This window comes from Pezoporus flaviventris, unplaced genomic scaffold, assembly GCF_033815535.1.
Source record: "Pezoporus flaviventris isolate CSIRO_AGI_PZ_B2104156 unplaced genomic scaffold, CSIRO_AGI_Pfla_v1 ptg000007l, whole genome shotgun sequence".
Taxonomy (NCBI): domain Eukaryota; kingdom Metazoa; phylum Chordata; class Aves; order Psittaciformes; family Psittacidae; genus Pezoporus; species Pezoporus flaviventris.
The window spans coordinates 62,765,862-62,787,544 of NW_026892555.1; the positions used below are offsets into that span (position 1 = coordinate 62,765,862).

Here is a 21,683-nt window from a genome sequence, read left to right on the forward strand (position 1 = left end):
CTAGTCCAACCCCTCTGCAATGACCAGGAACATCAACTAGATCAGGTCGCCCAGAACCACATCCAGCCTGGCCTTGAATGTCTGCAGGGATTTTTGCATCCACCACCTCTCTGGGTAAACTGTGTCAGTATTTTACCACCCTCATTGTAGAGAAAGATCTGAGCAAAAAAATTTCTCTTTTCTTCAAGGAGTGTAAAGAATGACAGGTATATATACTCAGGTATATCTATCCTCCATTTAAAATAAAGTTATGAAAAAGCAGAGGTAATAACAACTGCAGGTTCAGATTCTTTTCAAGACTTAAACTTATAACCAGCAAATTAAAACTATGTTTTCTTTTCCCTGCAGCTCATTCAGTTGCAACCAGATCAGAACATAACTGTGGTGTTTCTTTCAGTTTTGTTTTGGTTGGTTGGGTTTGTTGCTGTTTTGTTTCCTCAAAACAAACCTGTGACTCCAAATACATTAACTAAGCTCTCCTTTAAGCTTAACACCTCCCAGATATTTAATATGTTGTATTCCGATCATGTATCACCCAGTCATTAACATCGGCGGTGTTTGGGCAGGAGTTAACAGCTGAAAAGATTACCTCCAAGTCTCTTTGAACAAGAGTAATACGTTACATGCTGTTTACTCAAGGATTTACTGATCAGGTCATAGAAAAGAAACAGTCCTTTTGATGGTACTCATGCTCCGTTTAATGTGCGCTCTTACGCTATTTCCCTGGAATGCTTATCTGAGATTTGAGACAATCAGTTTAAGGAGTGTGCACTCTCAAGAAACTGTCAGTTACAATATTTTGTTACTTGTTAGAAGGAGCCCCAGAAACGTGGCCTTTTCCCCAAGTACTTCACTGAAACTAACAGTTTCTATATAGCCAGGATGTATCAAGTTGTACTTCATATTTTAGAAAAATGAGCCCAGTTGTGGCAGTTTCAGCAGCTGTTTTCAAAGCTTTTTGAGAGTGTCAGATACTGACATTTAAGTGGTTATATGCTTCCTGCACAGGAAGCATCATGACAGCATGCTTAGCTAAAAATATTCTAATGTCTATTTATTATCAGTATAATTAAGTCTTGCATGACAGAATTAAGTGATACTTAAAGAGACTGGATTTCAGGAAGTATTTATAGATAACTATAAATAAAAGCAGGGGAAATGTTGCTATTTCACAGCCACTGCTACAAACACAAGAGTTAAAGTGAGAAGTCATACTGGAAGACACCCTATCCATCTTTCTCCCTGGTGGATATTGTGCTTAATACATAGGATGATTTAGACTCTCAAGAGTAGTATTTGAGATGTCTACTCTATGCAATGAGGATTAGCATCCTTAAAGTAACAGCTCCTCTTCCACTTTGCTTATTTTCTGCTTTGTGTTTTCCATTAATTTCATAACGGTAGCTTTACTGGAGCTTTGAGCATCCTGGTCTTGGAACGTGTCCCTGCCCATGGCAGAGGGCTTGGAACTACATGATGTTTAAACCTTAGCCATTCTATGATTCTAAGAAAATGCAATAGCGCTACATACTAAGGAAGGAGCTACAAATCTCTACAATAGAACTGTGTTGTAGAATAAATTTAGTTGCATTTGTCAGGACGTGTAGGAAACTTGGTCAGAAAGACCTTTCCCACACTGTTCATACTTTCATTAGTTCATCTTGAGTATGTGGGTGGGGAGGAACTTCTAATATTACATTTTAGGAACTCGCTCATTAGGTCTTCTGCTTAAGGACAAATAGATCTTCAGACTTACTTAGGCAGACAGCAGCACAAGTTATTCCAACACCCACATCTGCTACAGCATACAACCACACATGTGAGGGCACACAGAAGCAGCAGCTGGCATTTGACATCCAGCCCGTAATGGCTACAGGCAGAACTGTCACATAGATTTCTCATCATAAAAGATGAAATTAAAGGATCTTGAGACGTGAACAAGGACTACCTGCTTACCTGTCCTAGAAATCAAAAGTCTGTTAGGATCAGATGCCCACCTAGACATTATTGAAAGCCTTCCTTAGCATTTTCTACGATTTCAATCATTTAAGTATTTTTCAGAAGTCTAGCTAACATGCAGATTTTTAGAACTGGAAATCAGAAAGCCTTATTTTCCTACTCAGTTTCCATTTTGTGGAAAACCCCTGCAAACAAACTTTGCAGAAACTCAACTTTGAAAGTTTTCAAAGGCTGGAAAAGAATAACCAAAACCAGACCCAACTGCATTAACTACTAATGCACTAGTTTATTGTAAGAACCCATATTCTATTTATCCTGAAAACGTTATTTGAGACAACTGCCTCTGCTTTACAGACACTTGAACCAGAACAGTTTCTTTTAACATGTTGTCATTGAAAAGAGGCAATCAACCCCTTCTTGCAGAAGTCACACAGCCCTCAATGCATCATTCAGGAGCTCGAGTCACCAGTTCTGTAAAAGAACAGCTTCCAAGAAGTGATATGAGCCCGCTATCCCCTATTTATGTGTTTTTCCCATAGAGCCTATGCACCAGTGTCTAGAAGGGCAGTACAAATACACTGCATGCCAAAGACCAACGAGTTCTCTTATGTCTGTGGTATTTAGACTGTTGTATCTTTACTTGAAGGCTTCTTAAAAGCATTTTCTCATTGCTTTTGTACACATCTTTCATAAAAGCCTTCAGGGAAGCAAATGAAATAAACTAACAACCTGCAAGTCAGTTCACTTATCTGCAGGCAAACGCAAACATGCTTAGGGGAGCCTCAGGCAATCTTTCACATGTAGTGTCTAACCAGCTGATAGGCCATCTCTGGAAAGGAAGAAGGAACAATCCAAGACCTGCAGTGACAAGTAGAAGCTGACAAGCAGCACAAGAACAGCCCTACCAAATCAGATCACTGGTACACCTAACCTAGTATCTTATCTCCTATCTACCCAAACATGCATACCTAAAAAAAAGAACATGAATAAAACAAGCAAACGAGACAGTAGCTATACTGCAGTTGTAACCAGATTTTTAGTTAACTGCAAATTGTATATTTAATTTTAAAACACCACAACATCTAATTGTGCACTTCTCACAAGCACAATAGCTTCAAAAAGTATTAAAATATTATTTGGAAGGGGTGAGAACAGTCCTTTTCAGATCCAGGCTTCAAAACCTACTCTTTGTAAAGCTCGCAGGAAAGACAAAAGTACACAACTTCAAATTCGAGTACACACCTTGGATTGTCAGTACCACTGCTATGTACTTGTTACACATTCTTGGAATTGTTAAGAGATCAAAAGAAAGGATTCAACTCACAGCAAGACTAGTAGTGAATACACTTTCTTTATGCTGAATGCATTCCTACAAAACCAAAAACCCTTTAAATTTCAAGATTCAAACCAAACACAACCAAGAAAATTATTATCCAAAATGCAACACAAATGGATTTGTTCAACTGAGATGTAGTACTTCAATGACACCAATTCATTTTCTCCAGTGTGTGTTATTTTTTGGTTTGAGGATTTTCGTCTTTTTTTCCAAAGTAATAAAAACTCTGGAAACCTCAGGAATTCGTCTTCACTGGGATTAAATTATTTCCAACATTTTTTGCAAGTTGTTGTGAAAAGAACTCCAGAGAAAGTAAAAAGAAGGAATAAACACACCTGATCAGCTCTTGCAACCTGGGGATTGTTAGATACTACGTGGAGGTTTGAATTACTTTAATGATGTTACTGAAGTTACACTGTAGAAGAGAAATATGCTTGCTTTTAAATGTTCACTTTTCACAGACTCTTTCAAATCAGGGATCTCCAGTGGTCTGCAGATACAAAGCAGAAAAGTACATGAAAACTGACCTGCGCTCCTGCCATCCTCCCTACTTCACACACTGAAGAGAGATCACTAGAGAATGACCAGGGAGACCTGACCACTGGTCAAAGCTACCTCATTTACTCTTATTGTAAATGTTGTAAGCATGCCTATCAAGTCAGAAAACCGCCCTATCTTCATCCCAAGAAAGGTGCCTTCAGCATGTCTATAGAAATGGGTGAGGATGATAAAGATCTTTGCTTTCAGACAACACAAGTTAGAGCTTCCTTCTCTTTCTGAAGAGATGTATAGAGATTCACAGACTGAAATTTGCACCTTTGAGCAACTTGACATGAGCTGGCAAAACCAATTTTTCAAACTGAAAGTCCAACTGAACCTCTTCTGATTATCTGGTACATGCATCAGCAGGTATATTGAGTATCAGAAAACATGTTTACCTACCATGAAATTATCTGAAACCAAAATGACCTGTGGCTTTCTAACTCAACTGCTGTCTTGAATTTTACTGAAATGCACAACAACCTCATGAGAAAAAGTGAACTTAAGCTGAGAGACTCAATTTGGTTTAGGGGTATATGAACCAGTACATTTTCCTCCCCTCTTGTTGCCCTCCAGTTCAGTATCTTCTTACTCAAATGGGCAGATTAACAAACAAAGCTATTACTCTTTTTCATTCTACACCTAGAAATCCTGGGCGCAAGCAAGCCTAAGAAAACAAAACCAACTCGGAGGGAAGCTTGTTGTTTAAAATGTACTTTCAGATGTGGTCAAATTAGATGCAGACATGATTTCAGCACTAGAGAGATGCAAATCTCAGAAATAATTCCATTTGCTAACATGATCTAGTAACCTCAAACCCAGAGACTGAATGGCAAAGTATTATTGTGGCTTTCCTCACTAACTTTCCTTTGCTAGCTAACCTACTGCTTGTGCAAACAATGCCTGAGCCAGCTCTGATCTGTGGAACTAAAAATTCACATACTATAATACAGCAAGGACAACACACTGATACGATCTGTGACTGAGAACTTTCTATGCAAATTGCTCCTGAAAATGCAGAAAAAGTTGCTTGCTAGTCCCATAAACAGGCAGCTTCACCAGCACAACTACCAGCTATTCAATCCGTCTTGCACTGCATGTTGCAGAGAGTTCCCCCAGCCTTTTTCAGAGAAGGTTTCCTTAGCAGCATTTTAGCATACCACTTCAATTCAGAGCAACACCTGGTATTTCATCTTGAAAAAGACACACTTGCCCTAGGGATTAACAGAGAAATATAGTGTGCTCTGGAAAAGGCTATGCAAATCCAACTACTATCCACCTACAGGAGTGCAAAACAAAACAAAAACTTCATATAATCCAGGAACCATTATCTGATTTATGCTAAAGAGCCTGTATATTCTTCTGATTGCTTCCTTGAAGAGCTCAAGGGCAACAAAAACTCATTCAGTTGGAAAATTCAGGAATATTTAAATGTAAGACTGAAAAACACCAAATATTTGATAATTAAAAGGGAACATTCCATACATTGGTCTAGCTCCTACATGTTAAGCACTTGCAACTTTAGACAGTATTACCCTTCTAAATGATTTTGACACCTGTGAATTTAAAAAAACAAATAAATAAAAACATCACTCCAAAACCTACATTTACATTACGTTACTGCAGCACAATTTTAATTTATTATTATTTGAAAATACCCAAGATTGGTGTAGTTACATTCCTTCTGCTTAATACAAAAAGTCAAAACAAAAATGTTTCTCTAAGAAAAAGCAAGTGTTCTCTTTTATTTTTCTATATACATCTGAAAGAACTGTGAGATTTGTTCAAACATGATCTTGTAACTTGTGTTTAGGACTTGTTTTACCATCTGAGAATTCATTTTATTTATAAAGAATATAAATCATCCCATTCACTATCTAAAGTAGATTAACATTTACAAGTTGGCACCAGAGTCTGTAACACTCATTCACCCCACTAGCTATAAACAAGGCTGGTGATGGAACGTAATACCATCAACGAATAAAAATTACCATTTAAGGCTCTATCTAGCAAGGGTTATGCACTGTCAATGAATTAATAAATACAAAATAAATCCATGCATAAAGCCATAGGCTCAGGGTACCCTACAGTAGTTTTACTATAATCAGAGTTGTTTGCAATCATTAATTCATAATTCATCCTTTGGGGATTTCCCTACCTAATCTGTCTAAAACCATCTGTTAACAATGCTGATTAGCAAGAAGGCTGCTCTAATTCTTTTTGCGAGGGATCACTGTGAGGCAGTTTTGATTTAATACTCGCTCTACTGCAGAACTACAAAAATGTATCTAATCTATAGAAAACTCATTATTCAGATCTCATAAATTTGAAATGTAAGATTCCACTGCAAAACAGCAACTGATTTTTAGCTACGTCAGTAAGAAGCATCTTACTTCAGCTACTTGAAATGCTAGTCTGACTCATCTATCACATCAAAGACTAAGGTACTGAACATTACAAAGCAGTAGCCAAGAAACTCTAAGACAATTTCACCACCCGAGGGTTCACAAAAAAAACCACACCCTGAAACCACAGCTATTTTATGATAGTGCGGTTGGTCACATGATAAAACATGTAAACCAGAATACTATTAGTGATATTATTAATTATTAATGTAGAAAAATAATTTCATTTACCTATTTAGGATACTCTAAGGTAGCCCTGTGCTCCCCAGCATACCTTGAAAACCACAATTGTAAATTATTATCTATTTCCTTTTCACTATTTTGTAACAATGTAACTTCAATGACTAAATAGCTTTCAATTAAAAATTAGCTTCAGTAAAGGGAAATCTGCAACCACATCAACCCAGAAATACAACTGATACTGTGACTAAAATAACCACACTACCTACAGCCAAATGATAAACTCACAAGATTAACTTTTCTGCATAAATCAAAGAGGAAGACTCAGCGTCCTTTAGGGGCAGAGAGTACCAACTGCAGGCTGCATGACAGCTGAGCTGGTGCAAGCTTCATTTTCCAGAAAAAAAGAATTTATTCCAAGTGGAAGTTTTGTGATACAAACCACAAGCTCACAACTTAACCCACAATGTCTATGGAACCAAACGGAGGGGAAGAGTCAGTGAGTTAGTGAATAATTAAAACTAATGAGGTGCAACTCGGTACACAGGCAGCATACCACATGCTTCCAGAACAGTTAATGCGTATGACTCTGCATCCATGGCAGCTTCTCTGTGGTACAGGATGTAAACTAAGAAGAATTTAGCAGGAGGTGTGCTTCACTCAGTACAAGTTACAGTGCAAGCCTCTACAGCATAATTCATAATTTCATTACTCAACAATAGTGGCAAGTCTCAAGTCTAAAGTGAGTACCAAATTAATTCACAAAGAAGAAGATCCTGGAAAAGGGAAGAAACAGCTTCTCAAAGCTTGCAAGTTACCAGAAGTACTGAACAATAAAGATTAGCACCCAAGAAGCATTTTAAAAGGAAGGCACTCAGGAGTGCCCCCCCCCACCCGCCAGATGCACTGAAGAAAACAATGAGTTTAAGACAAGTATGGATTACACTACTTTTTCTGAGCAGGAATTTCCTGTCCTCCAAAAAGAGACGTAAGGGGCAAAGCACTGGCACTATAAAGAATCCTTTAGCATCTTAGAGGTGGAGAAAGGAAAAACCTGGAGGTACCAAAAAATGCCTAGTGAGGCTGCCAAGTCTGCTGCACAGGCAATTGAAGTTGAAATGCACAAGAGCTTGGCCTGAATGCTGAAGTTCAGGAAGGGAGTGAGGCTACACATATTCCTTAATTTTATTAATGTTGTCCAGAGAGTACATGAGACACTTCAGTTTAGTCTCTAAAAGAGAGAGAACACATTTGATTCTAAACAAATTCAAAAGTAGGTATGCAATGAGACTGTATGACAATACAATAATACAACAACAGTATTATGACTGTGGGGGAAAAACACACAGGAAAAACATGGTGTGCATTTCCCACCCCCCAGTTTTTCTAAACTTCCAAGAATAAAAAGCCAGCAATATCAAGTTAACAGTGTTCTTACTAGAGCACTTCCTGCTTTAAAGCTGTTTGCAAAAAAAAAAACATTAAGACAAATCCATGACTGAATAATTCCCAAGATTACTATTGCAGCTATTAAGTTTAGAAGAAATGAGCACTCATCAAAAGGTATAATGTGTAAGTATCTCACACAGAAACCTCTTGCATAGGTTCTGGCCAGTGTTAGCACTACATGTGTACATCCCAAAAAAAATAAGCCTTCTGAAGCTCCTTTGCTACATCCAGGGGAAGTATCCTTCAGTAAGGAGACATACTAAGGTTCATTTCATACTAAGGTCCATTTTCATACTGAAGAACTGAGTGTGAGTTGCTGTTCAGGGTTGTTCTACTACCAGTTACAACCTAAGCAACCTAGTAGGTTCCAGTCATCTGAGGATTTCCAAGCCAAGACCACAAAACACCTTTCCAAAAGACACTACTAGAAAGACCAGTGTCATGGAACAGTAGCATGCTGAACTCCGTGTCTACAGTTTTAAATCCCTCTTTGATAAAACATGCTTGCTCAGTTCCATGGAGAATAACGTTAGTTCCACTAAACATACAGTAACTTATCAGCTATTACAGTACATTTATTCAGGTCTTACAACTCCGATATACTCAGTTACTTAACACAGCTTTGCCCTATCCCTTGGACAGACAATAAGAAGAGGAGAGCAGCTAGACATATTTGTGCCCAACTACAAAAGAAAATGAAGCAATCTCTGCTCCAGAATGTATCTATGTGAGGTACACAGAGAACCTGTGTGGAATCAAAGTGACTGCAGAAGAGGCTATGAACATACTAGATAAAAAGGACTGGAACAACTTGCCAACATTAGACGCGATTCACCAAGATTTCAAGGGACTTGAAGATGCAATGGATTGTATCAGCTTTCTCATGCAATATCCTGCTTGAAACTACATTGACATGTAAGTTTGCCCAACAACCTTGGTACACGGCAAATCAGTAAAAAAATTAGGAAGAACAGAAGTAGCAAACACCCAAATAAATACTTACTGGCAGAGACTCCACACAGTGTTTGTTAAAGGAATTTCTGCCTCACAAAACATTGATTTCTCTGTAGACATCACTGATTACATGGATAAGGAGGTTCTCTGCTTAAAGAAAACTGGGAAACACAGTCCATACCAAAGGTTTCAAAAGACACTAAGCAAGTCTCTGGGAGGGTGGGGGGTGGAAAGAAGGCCTTTTGAATGAATATTTAACTCATTAAGAGACAGAATGATGAGAAGGAAGATGAAGGAAGTAAATGATTGCTCACTTTAATAGAGGGACATGACCAATGCAGTTTCACAGAAACCTGTGCTGGGATATGGATTTATTGGGCATAAGAGTACAAAGTGAGGAGAGATAAGCAGGTAATAAAATAATGAAAATTTCCTGGTGATCCCAAGTTATTCATGACAGTAAAGATAAGGTCTGACTACAGAACTGCAGAAACATCTTGTAACACTGACCAGGAAACAAAACACCAGACAAAAAAAATCACTGCAGATTAAAGATGGGGAAGTACCATCCTGGCTGCCTATATGAAACCTATGAGCTAGGTGACCATTACTCCTCAGCAGCAACATCTCCTCATTACAGTATATACCTCCATGAAAAAAATCACTTGTTTATTATGAAAGGGACTTCCAGGGTTATCTAGTCCTGCTTCCCGCTCAAACCAGGTACAGTTAGAGCATGTTGCAAAGGGCCTCATCCAATTAGTTCTGAACATCTCCAAAACTGAAGACTCTGTAGGTGCTCTACACACCTCATCCAGTATTTGACCACTATCACATTAGAAAAGGCCTTTCCTTAAATCTCAAACTTTCCCATGTTACAACTTCTGTCTATTGCTTTTTACCCAATCACCACGCACCTCTGCGATCAGTCTTCCTGTCTTCTCCATATCTGGCCGTTAGGTGGTTAGTTGTAGACCACAGTAAACTCTGCAACCGGCCAGAGGAAAAATCACTGCAGATTAAAGTGATACACATGGGGAAGTACCATCCTAGCTTCCTATGTGAAACCTAGGTCTTAGCTGATCATTACACCCTCCCTCGAGGCAAAACAAAACCCGCTTCCTTCAACCTCACCACTTACATTGCCTGCTCCCCTATGCCAGTGTTTCCCTGGTACAGAGGAGCCCAGAGCTAGCCATGATACTCCAGCTGCTCTCTCCCAAGTGCCAAACAGAAGGGAAGAATCATTTCTGCAGCCTGCCAGTTACACCCCTACTAACAGCCCAGAATGCAGCGGGCCATCATTGCTCACTCCAGTTCAACTCTATGTCCACTAGACCACCATGTCTTTCCCTGCAAAGGTTCTCTGTAGACAGCTGATCCCAGCCTGTACTGTTGTGTGGTGCTGTCCTGGCCTAGATGCAGGGCTTGGTATTAACACCTTTGTTGGACTTCACAAGCTCCCTTTCAAATCACCTTTCCAGCTTCCTATACCCCTGTCTAGCAGCCCTCTCCTCCAGCGTATCAGACATTCCCCAAACCCACCTCAGAAGAGTTCACACACATGTCGAACATGCTGGCCCATCATCCCAACATTCAGATCATTCATAAACACATTAAACAATATTTGCCTCTGTATCAGTAATTCCCTGAGGGATGACAAAATATAATAGAGAAAAGGTCACTGATTATATACGGACTTCTAGCTTGATCCAGTATGGCTATTCTAAAGTCATAACTTCAGTCTTCAGTAAACAGCATCAATGAGCTTTTCACATAGACAGGAAAACATCTGCTCTTGGTTCTTCTTTGGGCTCTAACACATAACTCCAGAAACTTTTGGAAAAACACAATATTGGTAGAACATTATGTAACATTATATAACTATACAATTTTTACTGAAATGGGAATTATTTTAGCTAGCTTCAGAGAAAGCAAGGAAACAATACCATAATAAAGAACTATCTTTATCCATCTCAAGGCATATACCACTGAATATAAGACTGACAACAACAAAATTCAGAAACATTGGTATAATGGGCTTTTTATAGTTATTTACACTTTTATTTTGACTATATAGGTCAAGCCGATACCAAAACCTCTGACAGGATCTCTTGAAACAGAAGATGGAAAAAAATTCTGTAATACATAGGCACATGATCATTCTCCAAAGTGCCCATGACAAAACGGGCTTTTTACAGGTTGAACAGCTAGCTGTAATCTTACAGGTCTACACTCAGGATGTTGGAGAACAGGTCACCTTCAACCACAAAAACTGACTTTATTCCTTTCTGAACATTTACAAAAAAAGCTCCTTCTCAGTGAACTTTTCCCAAGTACCTGACTATGAAGGTTGACAAAAACCTATTCTGCAGTTTCTCAGCATGTTTCCTCAGAACAGATCCAGACAGACTCCTACAGCTGTGAAGATACCAAACTGCAGCTTGACTATCAAACAGGTATATAATGGCAGCTGAGGAAGTCCCTGGTGGAGCCACATCCTGGAAAAGTGCTTTTTCCATGTCTTTGCCTTTCCTTAACTGTTTAAATGACTTGTTATTAAATGAGTCAGCACTGACCACTTTAAACACCCTTCCTGACTTTTGTTGCCAAAAACTTTCCATAAAAAATAAAACCCAACATAAATAGACTGGAAATAGGTAGCAGCACTGAAGGAGATGTCTAGATTTGAAAGAACACTCTACTATTTACATGTACGGCAGTGAACTCAAGACACCTATCCGGGCAAAGAGAATTCTACTAATTCTGAAGAAAACTCTGGGGTTTGGCCCCAAAAGCTGTGCTTTCTCAACTGTGTGTCACATGCTTTGCACAACAGTGTAGAATGAGTCACTTCACAGCACAAGTATGTAGATCATGGGAAAAAAAGTGTTAGCAAATAAGCTTAACACCGTGGCTTGTATCTGCCGTCTTCTTTTGTCATCTGTGACACTATTAGAAGAGGGCCACATCAGGGTCTGAACAGATCTAGAGAAAACAAAGACCTAGCTTAACTCTGTAAATAGTAAGTTTTAAAAACAAATTTATAAATAAACATATCCAGTAATGACTCCAAGAGTAATTACTCCTGCTGGGAGAACAGGAATCTTGCCCACTGAGGCAGCAAATGCACTCCGATACTACACAGTCTATCAGAAACACCAAGCTGCAAAGTGCAATTAAACAAATCAAACCAAAATAACCCTCATATCTGCCCAGTAAGAGCACAAGGTCAAACATACATTTACAGTATTACACATCAATTAGGGTGATGTACTTATATGGTACATTAATTTAAATCAGAACCAATGCAGCCTCTTTTTTTCCCTTTGCTTAGAAAAACTAGATTTAGCTTTGCAAGAGAAATTGAAAGCAATTTTGTTAGACAGGGCACCTTTTGTTTCCTTAAGATAAGTAGTGAAAAGCAGTAGCAACATTCTATTTTTTTCCCAGTAGTATCTCAGCTTTTAACAAAAGGGTAAACTGTGAAGTTATTTTCACAGCAAGAACAAAACCCTTTTCAAGTGTATTTCATACAAGCAGAAAAAGAAATTCCTGACCCTTACTGCTGATACACAGCTCATGCAGAATATAAAAACAAATTCTAAGATTAAGTACTCCATAAGCACTCTTTCTTGCCTAAATACCTAAACACAGCCAGCCAGTGAGACCTCTACTGAACAATCTAGATGGAACAGTACAGACAGAACTGATAAACCAGCACAGCAAGTGAGGCATTTCATGAGGCAAGCGTAGGAAGCTACTGCTAATACACCATCAGCAACTTCAGCCTGAATGAGAACGGAGCTCAGTGCTCACGCTTCAAGGGAACACGCTCATGTGCAGGCTGGAGCGCTTTACCAGGATCACAGAAAGCTCTGAGAGTCCACGAACGCTCAGGCACCTCACACTCTGTGATGTGGGGGGGATGAAAGATGCTTCCCACTTCTGGAAGATGCAGTTGTAGATCTGCAGTCAATGAAATAACACGTATGACATATTACACACGCAATGAATCCACAGAGAAACAAGACTGCTGTTCTTAAAGAGTATTCCAGGGGGATAAGAACATGCACACGTCCACAGAAATCTGTTACGCGTAAGGATTCAACACGTGCAATTAAATTCAGCCTGTGCAATTGGAGCTTCTGTTTGTTCTCATGCTTCTGAAAAGCAGTCTCTGAATTTTATCCCTCTCCATTGTTTCAGAAACAGAAAATTCATTGAACTTCAATTTTACTTTGCCTTGGAACATGTGGTTTAATCCCTTCTATAGGCTTCTTCGAACTGCCTTCTCCAAACAGAGAAAGACAAATTACCGTAAGTACAGAAACAAAATTATCCATCACAAACCCTTCCTGCAGCCCAGCTGTACAAATGCAAAACAAGGTTTACAACGGTTTGTTTCCAGACGGGCTACGATGGTATAAACATAACTTGACCTCACCAGGACTAGTTATTTTTGTAGAGCTGTTACACATTTTTTATAAAAAGATTTTGAACAGATAGGTTTTGACTTGCTAAGTTTAATAATCTTGTGTTCAAAGTACAAAAGCCGCTATACAGCAAACACTGCGCTGTTTACATGCATTATTTGGCAAGAAAGGAACATTACACTGGGTATATAAAATGCCAACTTTGAAACTAAAAATCTAAAGAAAATGGGGGAGGGGGGAAAGAAGAAAAGTTAAAACAAAAGAAAAAAAAAACACCAACACCGAAGTAGTTGGCACATAACTACTTAGCAAACCTGAAAGCCTGTTTTCTCTTTTTTAAACTCATTTCGCACTTTGTGATGCATGCTGAGGGGTCACCGAGACACACTCGGCACGTTATTCGACTTCTCAAACCCAGGTGCTCCCCTCGGGTGCGGCAGGACCTCCAATCACTGCACCGCTCTGACCAGACCGCGAAAACACAAAGCTCCGCCACCCCCCTGCGCTCCGGCCGCCCCCCGCACCCCTAGCGCCAAGCTGCGGGGAAAGGCGAACGCTCCCGAACGGAAAACCACCGGGCAAGAGACCGGAGCGGCCCGGGCAACGGGAACTGCCGCGGCGCGGCCCCCGGCCCCTCGCCTCCCTCCCGCGGGGGGCACCGCGGGGCTCAGCGCGCCGACGGCACCGCAGCGCCTTCCCGGCGGGGCCATTACGCAACGGCACCGCGACCTTGCGGGGAACGCCGGAGCCTTTCCCGAGGAGGAAAGTGCGGGCAGCATCTCCGCCGGCGCCGGCACGGGCACTGAGGGCCCGGGACGCGAGGGAGAGAGAGAGGGAAGGGGCGCGGCTGAGAGATGCCGCTGCTGCCCCGCAAGATGCGGGGTACGAAGCGCCGCGACCCGAGAGCGCAAACTTCGGCTCGGCGGCGGCTGAGCTCCGTCCCGGGCGGGAAAATGGAGAGGCAGCCCCCTGAGATGGGGAGCGGGAATCGGAGGGTGGGATTGGGGAAGGGGGATGGGGCTCGCGCGGCGGCGTTCCTACCTGCGACACCAACGGCACCAGCGTCTGCTCCACGGAGCGCGTGCGGATCTCCAGCCCCGCGTCCGCGCCTAGCCCCGACGAGGACGACGAGGAGACGCCGCTGCTGCTGCACGGGGACGTGGCCATAGCGGCGGAGCCACGCCGGGACCCCCGCCACCGCGATCACCGCCACTACCCTCCGTGCTCCCTCCCGAACAACCTCACTCCGCTCCCGCCGACAGCCCTTCGGCTCCGCTCCGGCCCGGCCCGGCCCGGCCCACCCGGCGCCGCCCCCCGCCGCGCCCCTCCCCCGCCCTCCGGGGCACCGCTGCCTTTGCCGGGGCGCCCGGCGACGCCGCGCGCGCGCGTTCAGCTCTCCCCCCCCCCCCCCCCCCCCGGCCTATCGCGGCCCCTTCCACGCCCCTCGGGACGCGATTTAAAGCGGCAGCGCCGCTTTACCCCGCTTTCTCTAGCGGGCACCCCTCGCCCGTCTTGCTTTCTATCACCCCGGGGAAGGAGCGGGGCGGAAACTGGGGCTGCTCCCTTCCACCATGGCTCCCACCGGGAGTTTGCCCGCCGGGAAGGTCTCTGCCCGAGTGGGGCATCCAGGCTGCGCGGTGGCTGACGGGTTCGGGTGGCCCCCAGGTGTAGGAGTCAGGGCTCGTACCCGGCACCACGTCCCGCCGCGAAGTCGGGACTCTGGTGCGGTGTATGAGAAGGCGGGCCAGGGAGCCGTGCACTCTGCGGGAGGCGGTCAAACACCCCCTCTGTTCGCGTACTTGCAGCCTCTGGGAGGAGTGGTGGGCTTCCTAAGCTGAACTCCATCAGCCTTTCTCCTAGCAGCCGCCTACCGAAGGGAAGGAAAGGGTTTCTGCCTTTCAGCGGCCGGTTGAAAGCGGCACGGGCCGCTTTCGGGGAACAGGAGCTCTGTGTATCCTTGGTGCTAAAGCATATACTGATCTGGGAAGAAGGCGGCAAAAGTAACTTCAGAGGAATAAAAGTGGGGGGTTGGCAGGATTTCTTTTTAAGTTTTCCTTTCGGGGGTGTTTTTTGTTTGTTTCTGGTTTAAAATGGACTAAACCCACTTCACATTACTTTGTACCCTGCATTTGAAAAGTATCAAGACAGGAATGCTTACTGGTCTAATTAAGCTGCATGTGTTCCGTATCTCTGATTCATCTACAGGCTTGTCTACATAAGACTGTGGAAACAGAAGTCTCCTTGGCTGTGGTCCAAGCTGCTGAGGTGCAAAGCAGCACCAGCCCAGAAGTGGGTTAACTCGGTGTGGCACTGTGCGTGACCCAACAAGCCCAATGTGGGGTCTGGGCTAGTAAACAACAGATCATAGAATCAACTAGATTGAAAATGACCTTTAAGATCATCAAGTCCAATCACTACCCCAGGACTGCCAAGGCCACCGCTAAGCCATGTCACTGGGGGCCTCATTACACAGTTTTTGAACACTCCCAGGGATGGTAATTTCACCGCTTTCCGGGGCAGCCTGTTCCAATGCCTGAGCACCCTTTTGGTGAAGACATTTTTTCTAATACCCAGTCTAAACCTCCTTTGGCACAGCTTGAGGCTGTTTACTCTTGTCCCATCACTTGTTACTTGGGAGAAGAGACTGACCCCCACCTCAACACAACCTCCTTTCAGGAAGTTGTAGAGAGCGATGAGGTTCCCCCTGAGCCTTCTGTTCTCCACACTAAATACCCCCAGCTCCCTCAGCCGCTCCTCATCAGACTTGTTCTCCCTGACACAACTCTTCGGTGTCCTGGTAAGAACTGTCAATTTGTGTTTGACTGCTCAGCTCTCAGACAACACAGCACTGCAAAGTTGTCCTTGGCTTTCTGATGTTGTTAGATCAAGGACTTCTGACCTCTTCTGCACGAAGAATCTTTTGCACAATTTTGAAACCTAGACATAAGATAAAGGACAGCATTTGTCATCCTTTGGAGTCCTATGGAGGTATCCATATTTATTAAAAAAGAAGACTGCCAGAACTGCAAGTCTAACCCAAGGTAATGATACAATCCTATTTCTAGCTCTTCAGGAAATTGGTTTCCAACGTGGTCTCATATTTTCTAAAATGACATCTTACATAACATCAAGTGTTACAGGAAAGAACTGAAGGCTCAAATCTGCCATGGTGCAAAAACATCTAAATGTTGGTGTAGACTCAAAATAAATGCCAGCCATGCTTGATCAAAGTGGTTTAGAGCTCACTTGAGATTTCTTGGGTTTTTTTCACCTAAATTTTTTATTTTCTTACATCATCTTTCATTCTTTCTCAGGTCATTTGTTTTCCCTTCTCAATACCTAGATTCTAAGCCTGTGTCAGCAGCTGTTGTTCTCTTGGTTTCGGTAAAGTACCCAGGTCAGGTGTAGTTGCAGCCTCTCCAGGGCTGTACACTGGTTCAGGAGACTTGTGAATCTTGTCAGCTAAAGGGTACACCAGGCAAAGTGTCAGTAATACCAGAGAGAGAGAATAGCGTTCTTTTGCCCTCTTCCCCCTTGTACTTGAGGTTGTTTCTTCTCTTAGAATCATTAATTCCCACTTGTTGACTATTTTATGAACGTTACCATAATCTCTGTTATCTGCGTCATCAACATCTACAGATATGAAACTATGATTTGCATGAGAAATGAACTAGAAGCACATGCACACTTGGATGCAGATGTAGTTTATAATTTGATGTGGTCAGCCAAGTCTGTGCCACCTAATTTCAGAGGCAGCTGCCTGTCTTCAGTGAAAAAACGGATCAGACTTCCCAGGGATGACATTTTCTGACTGAAAGCAGAGTTAATATCAGAGGTTAATAATGAATTTTAAAGATTTTAACTTCACATTTTAAAAGAAAACAAGTTTTTTATAAAATACGGTAGCAAAAATAGCAGTTTAAAAATAATTTTCTACACAGATGGGACAACTGGTGGGAACTTTGCAGTGCCTTGCCACAGACAGAAGAAGTCCTATTCCCAATTTACCACTCTCTTTTCCGGCTTTCGTTCTGTTTTCACTAGAGAAGCAGCATTAGTGGGTGGTGCTAGTGACAACACTGCCTATTTCTCCCACTTTTTCTGTTCAGGTGCTTCCAGTTTAAACATGGAAACCACATGCTATGCTTCTGTGTCCTGTGCTGGGCAAATAAAATGCATGTTGCGATGGTTGTAATTTAACACATGTATGCTGCAGACTAACACCTTTGAAGACGCCTTGAGGAGATCTTCAAACATGATAGCCTGGAGCTTAATTGTGCTTCTTAACTATATTAAGATAATTTGAGTAAGCCTGTGCAATAGATTGCAACCACACCTTTGGCATGCCAACACATACTTCTGGGGGAGCACCTTAAATGTTCAATGCACAGCACTAGGATATTTTGCATACAATCACTTTCAGCCCACGTGGTGGATTTGGAAAAGCAATATCCCATCACCTCAAAAATAATGCCCCTCATGCCTATAGGATGTTAGGACCACTGGCCATGGCAGTATCTATATATAGACTAAACCTATACAGAGAGTGATACTGTTTAGCTCTGCCTTGCATCTGAAAAATATTTGAAGTATAGAGGACAAGAGTAATACTTAATGGATTATATTTCTAACTTCATAACTTTGTCAGTGGTCAAGGGGAAGGAAGTGACATATCCTTGTAGCATTATGAACCTGTCAATCTGTTCCTCCTCATATTGTTTCTAGACTTCACTCAAGAATGTGACACCTTCTGCTCCTCTGCCCAGGATCTCTCCACAGCCTTGGGTTCTGTGACTGGTGACAGGTTCCCACAGAGACAGTAAGCCATTTTTGCCTCATCTGACTCTTCATCTTTGTCTTCCATATATTAAGCACCTTTCGCAGGAGAAAACATTACTGTGACTTTTTTCTAAGGTACAACCCCCACAGTCACCCTGAGAAGGATGTTTTGAGCTTTTATGTGTAGTTAGGGGTCTGACCATTGATGCTGGCTTCTTAGCTTTGATGGGAATGATATGAAATGTAGTGATGAGTAAGTGTATCTTATTCTACCGACACCATGGCTTGTCTGAGGAAGCTGTCAGACAGTCTCAGTTTGATGGACCAGCTAGCACCTGCTCATACCTTCCAGCTAAGATGTGTGTGTTCCCTGGTCTGTTCAAAGCAAAACAAGATGGGTAACACTTAAGCAGATTAAATAATGTTTTTGCTAGTCTGGTCATATTGACTGGTATAAGGTCAGTGATGAGGACAGAAACCTTTTCTATGGGAAGAAACCTTGTGTCTAACCCTTTGGAAACAGGTTATAGTTGCTGCGTGTGTGCTGTTGAGGCACATGTGGCAAAGCAGATGCCATTTAAGCAGTCAAGATGGGTTTGAACTTCTGTGCTGTGAAGAGGAGCTTATCAGTTTCTGGCCACAAAAAGCCAGGTCTAGGAGACAGGAACTGCAGGGAGAGCAACGAAACAGTGGTAAAAGCCAGCTGATGGGATAAGGGGACTTTTCAGTAAGTTTTGATAATGAGCACTTTTCTATGCATGCTTGCAATGAATCAGATAAAACATAGGAATTCTCTAAATTAATAACATTTTGAGGATGAATTCCAAGAGCAGGTAATCACTCTTTATCCTCCCATAGAGAGCATCCCAAATATCCAGGGGTGAGAAGAAGCAGTGCCTCTGTTGCTTTTTTATTTACCAGCTGCAGTCTGGAAAGCAGAGCTGAGTGGGCTGAGTGTCAGATTGCTCCTTCTCTTCCCTACAGGTGAGATTACAGTTAGAGCAGTGTGGGAGGGGAAAGTGCATCAATCATCTTTCCAGGCAAAATTTAGAAATCCACTGTTAAGATTAAACTTTTCCCCTGTTTACCTCCCGTTTTCTCTAAAACTTTGCAAAATCATATTTTTTCTTTTGTTTCAGTGAGGATGTTTTGTAGGCAATTTGTAAAATCAGTAATTTTAAAGATAACTAAAAATGTTAAGGTTTTGAGAAATGTCAAAAGATGGAAGGCAAGCATTGCTTGAAATATCAAATCCTGATTACTAGTGGTTATTAACTCCAAAGTACGTTACACTTCTTCATAAAACCAAACAATCTTTTATGTTTACTTCGTAACCCATAGTAAAACGCTTCACTTTTCAAAGATAACATTACCTTGTTTACATAGATAGCATTGTATTAGACTGTGACTATATATTTTTGTCATTTTTTTAATTACTAGTTTCACGGTCACAGAATCATAGAAAGTTTTGAGTTGAAAGGGACGTTAAAGCTTACCTAGTTCCACCACCCCACCCGCCATGAGCAGGGACACCTTCCACTAGATCAGGTTCTCCAAGCCCTGTCCAACCTGGCCTTGAACACTGCCAGGGATGGGGCAGCCACAGCTTCTCTGGGAAGCCTGTGCCAGTGCCTCACCACCCTCATAGTGAAGATTTTTTCCCTAATATCTAATGAGATTGCAACAGTTATTACAGGAACAATGAAGAGGAAGAAGTGGGATGTAAAAATAACGCATAGACATATCCAAAGGACTACTATTAGTGTTCTTTTTTATTCTGAATGTTTTTAGCCAGGATGCCTGTGTGATAGAGGCATCCTGTATCCCACAGGCTGTATCTGACTACAGCCGGAGGGTGATTTCAGCAGTGGCTCCCTTTGAGTTTGCAAGGTGGTAGTTGTCAAAATCCTCAGCAAATAACAGCTATTTGGCCATGTTACCAAATGTGGTACCTGTCCAAAACACTTCTGTTCCCTATGACAGTCACAAAGAAAATGAGGGACCCTGTTTGCATCATCAGCTATTAATAACCCATTGTGGCTTGACTGCCTCTTTTACAGACCATGTAAAAGTACAGTTACCCATGGCAGGTCTCCAAGAAGTGTAAGGAGCCAGTGTGCTTCATAAATCCTAGCACCATCAAGAGACTTCTGTAATGAGTAGCTTAATTTTGAGAGTACAGACATGAAGCATACATTTCCTGTGCATCGTACCTTTTCACTGATGTTTTGTATCCAAGCCACCTAAACCTGTAGCAGAAACATGTCTGAGATAGGGAAGAGCAAGGGAGTAATTTTCAATCCTGTGATATTTTACTTTTTTAACGATAATATGAGATTTATTGGTAAGAATATATCTCAACCAATGGATATTGCTAGAGTTGCCCAAGACTTTCCATCATAAGACCCGTGCTTTTGGTTGTATGTGAATGTGCTGAACTTCAAAACTTTGGAGTGATTCTCTGACAGGTGTTGTCTCAGAATGATTCATTCTTCCACTTTTCTGAAGAAATGACATAGCTTTGCCCTAAAAAAAAAGAAAAAGTCAGGGCAAAAACCTGAATAATTCCTGCCATTTTTTCCCTGAGAAAATCCAGGCTGGCTCACAAAGGTGAAATTTAATGACATGCATGTAAATGCAATGAGACAGTCAGAGAAATGCCTTTGTAGTCTTTGTACAGTTTTCCTAAATTTAGCTGGAGAAAAGATTCCTGAATTTTTTATTCTTTTTTTCATACATTTTGGAGAATTTATTTGTAGACTAACAAGTAAATTTTCTGAACCCTTCACATACATTGAGCGGGACTATGTTTTGAGAGCCTGGCATAGGGGCCAAATGTAAGGAGTAGGAATAAATGAGAAAAGGGCAGGCTGAAGGAAAGCACAGTAACTCGTGTGAGAATAAGGGACAGACTCAGGGAGACATAGGAGGAAACAAGTATTGTGCTAGTCAGAGATTTTGGTGTTCTCCAGCTGCAGGAACTACACAGGGTCTTGTCTATGTGATAGGCAGAGAACTGTGACTTTTACACAGATGTGATGTAAAAGGAGAAGCTGAAGCTGTTCTGTAATCAAGCCTGGTATTTTTTGCTTTATTTAGCATTTCCTTGTGTTGTCCTTTAATAAATGTTAGCGGTATAGGGACATGAGTCTAACACTGACATTGGCGTGACAGCTTTTGAAGGTGAAAAGTTTCATCAGTTTAGCTTTAGCTGTGAATTTGGTCTTATTTCAGAAGAGACAACTAAAAAAATACAGTTTCATCCTGAACTGTTAATAGGAATTAATGTGCAGTTTTATAAAACCATTACCTAGAAATGGTAGCTTACAGGACCTTCAGACTAACACTATATAGATTTATCAATGCATCAATATACTCTTCAGAACAGTGCTGCTGCAAGTTATCAGGCAAAATCAACTAGATGATTAGTTCCTAGATGCTAAGCAATAATTCGGGCTTATTTTCCTTGCAGTCTGTGAAGTTCTTCTTTCATACATGTATAGTTTTCAGAGGACTCTGGCTGAGGCTTACTTATTACAGCAAGGACCCTGTTCTAAACAGGAGCTGACACGCTAGTTTTTAAAGAAGGCATGAGCAGCCTCACAACATGCAGATACACAATAATCATACCTCATGAAAGTCTTG

General features: G+C 41.8%; 2 protein-coding genes across 2 annotated transcripts in view; one reads left to right on the top strand and one right to left on the bottom strand.

Moving 5' to 3' along the window:
- CTNNAL1 (catenin alpha like 1) overlaps positions 1–14,501 on the bottom strand; it is a 54,694-nt gene extending 40,193 nt beyond the window's left edge. The window contains exon 1 of the mRNA XM_061448994.1: positions 14,301–14,501. Within this exon, the coding sequence (XP_061304978.1) occupies positions 14,301–14,426 (126 nt within the window). The 5' untranslated portion in view covers positions 14,427–14,501. The remainder of the gene's footprint in view (positions 1–14,300) is intronic.
- The window catches only part of LOC133267073 (dynein axonemal heavy chain 5-like), a 459,819-nt gene that overhangs the window by 408,134 nt on the left and 30,002 nt on the right, over positions 1–21,683 (top strand). The window lies entirely within an intron of this gene.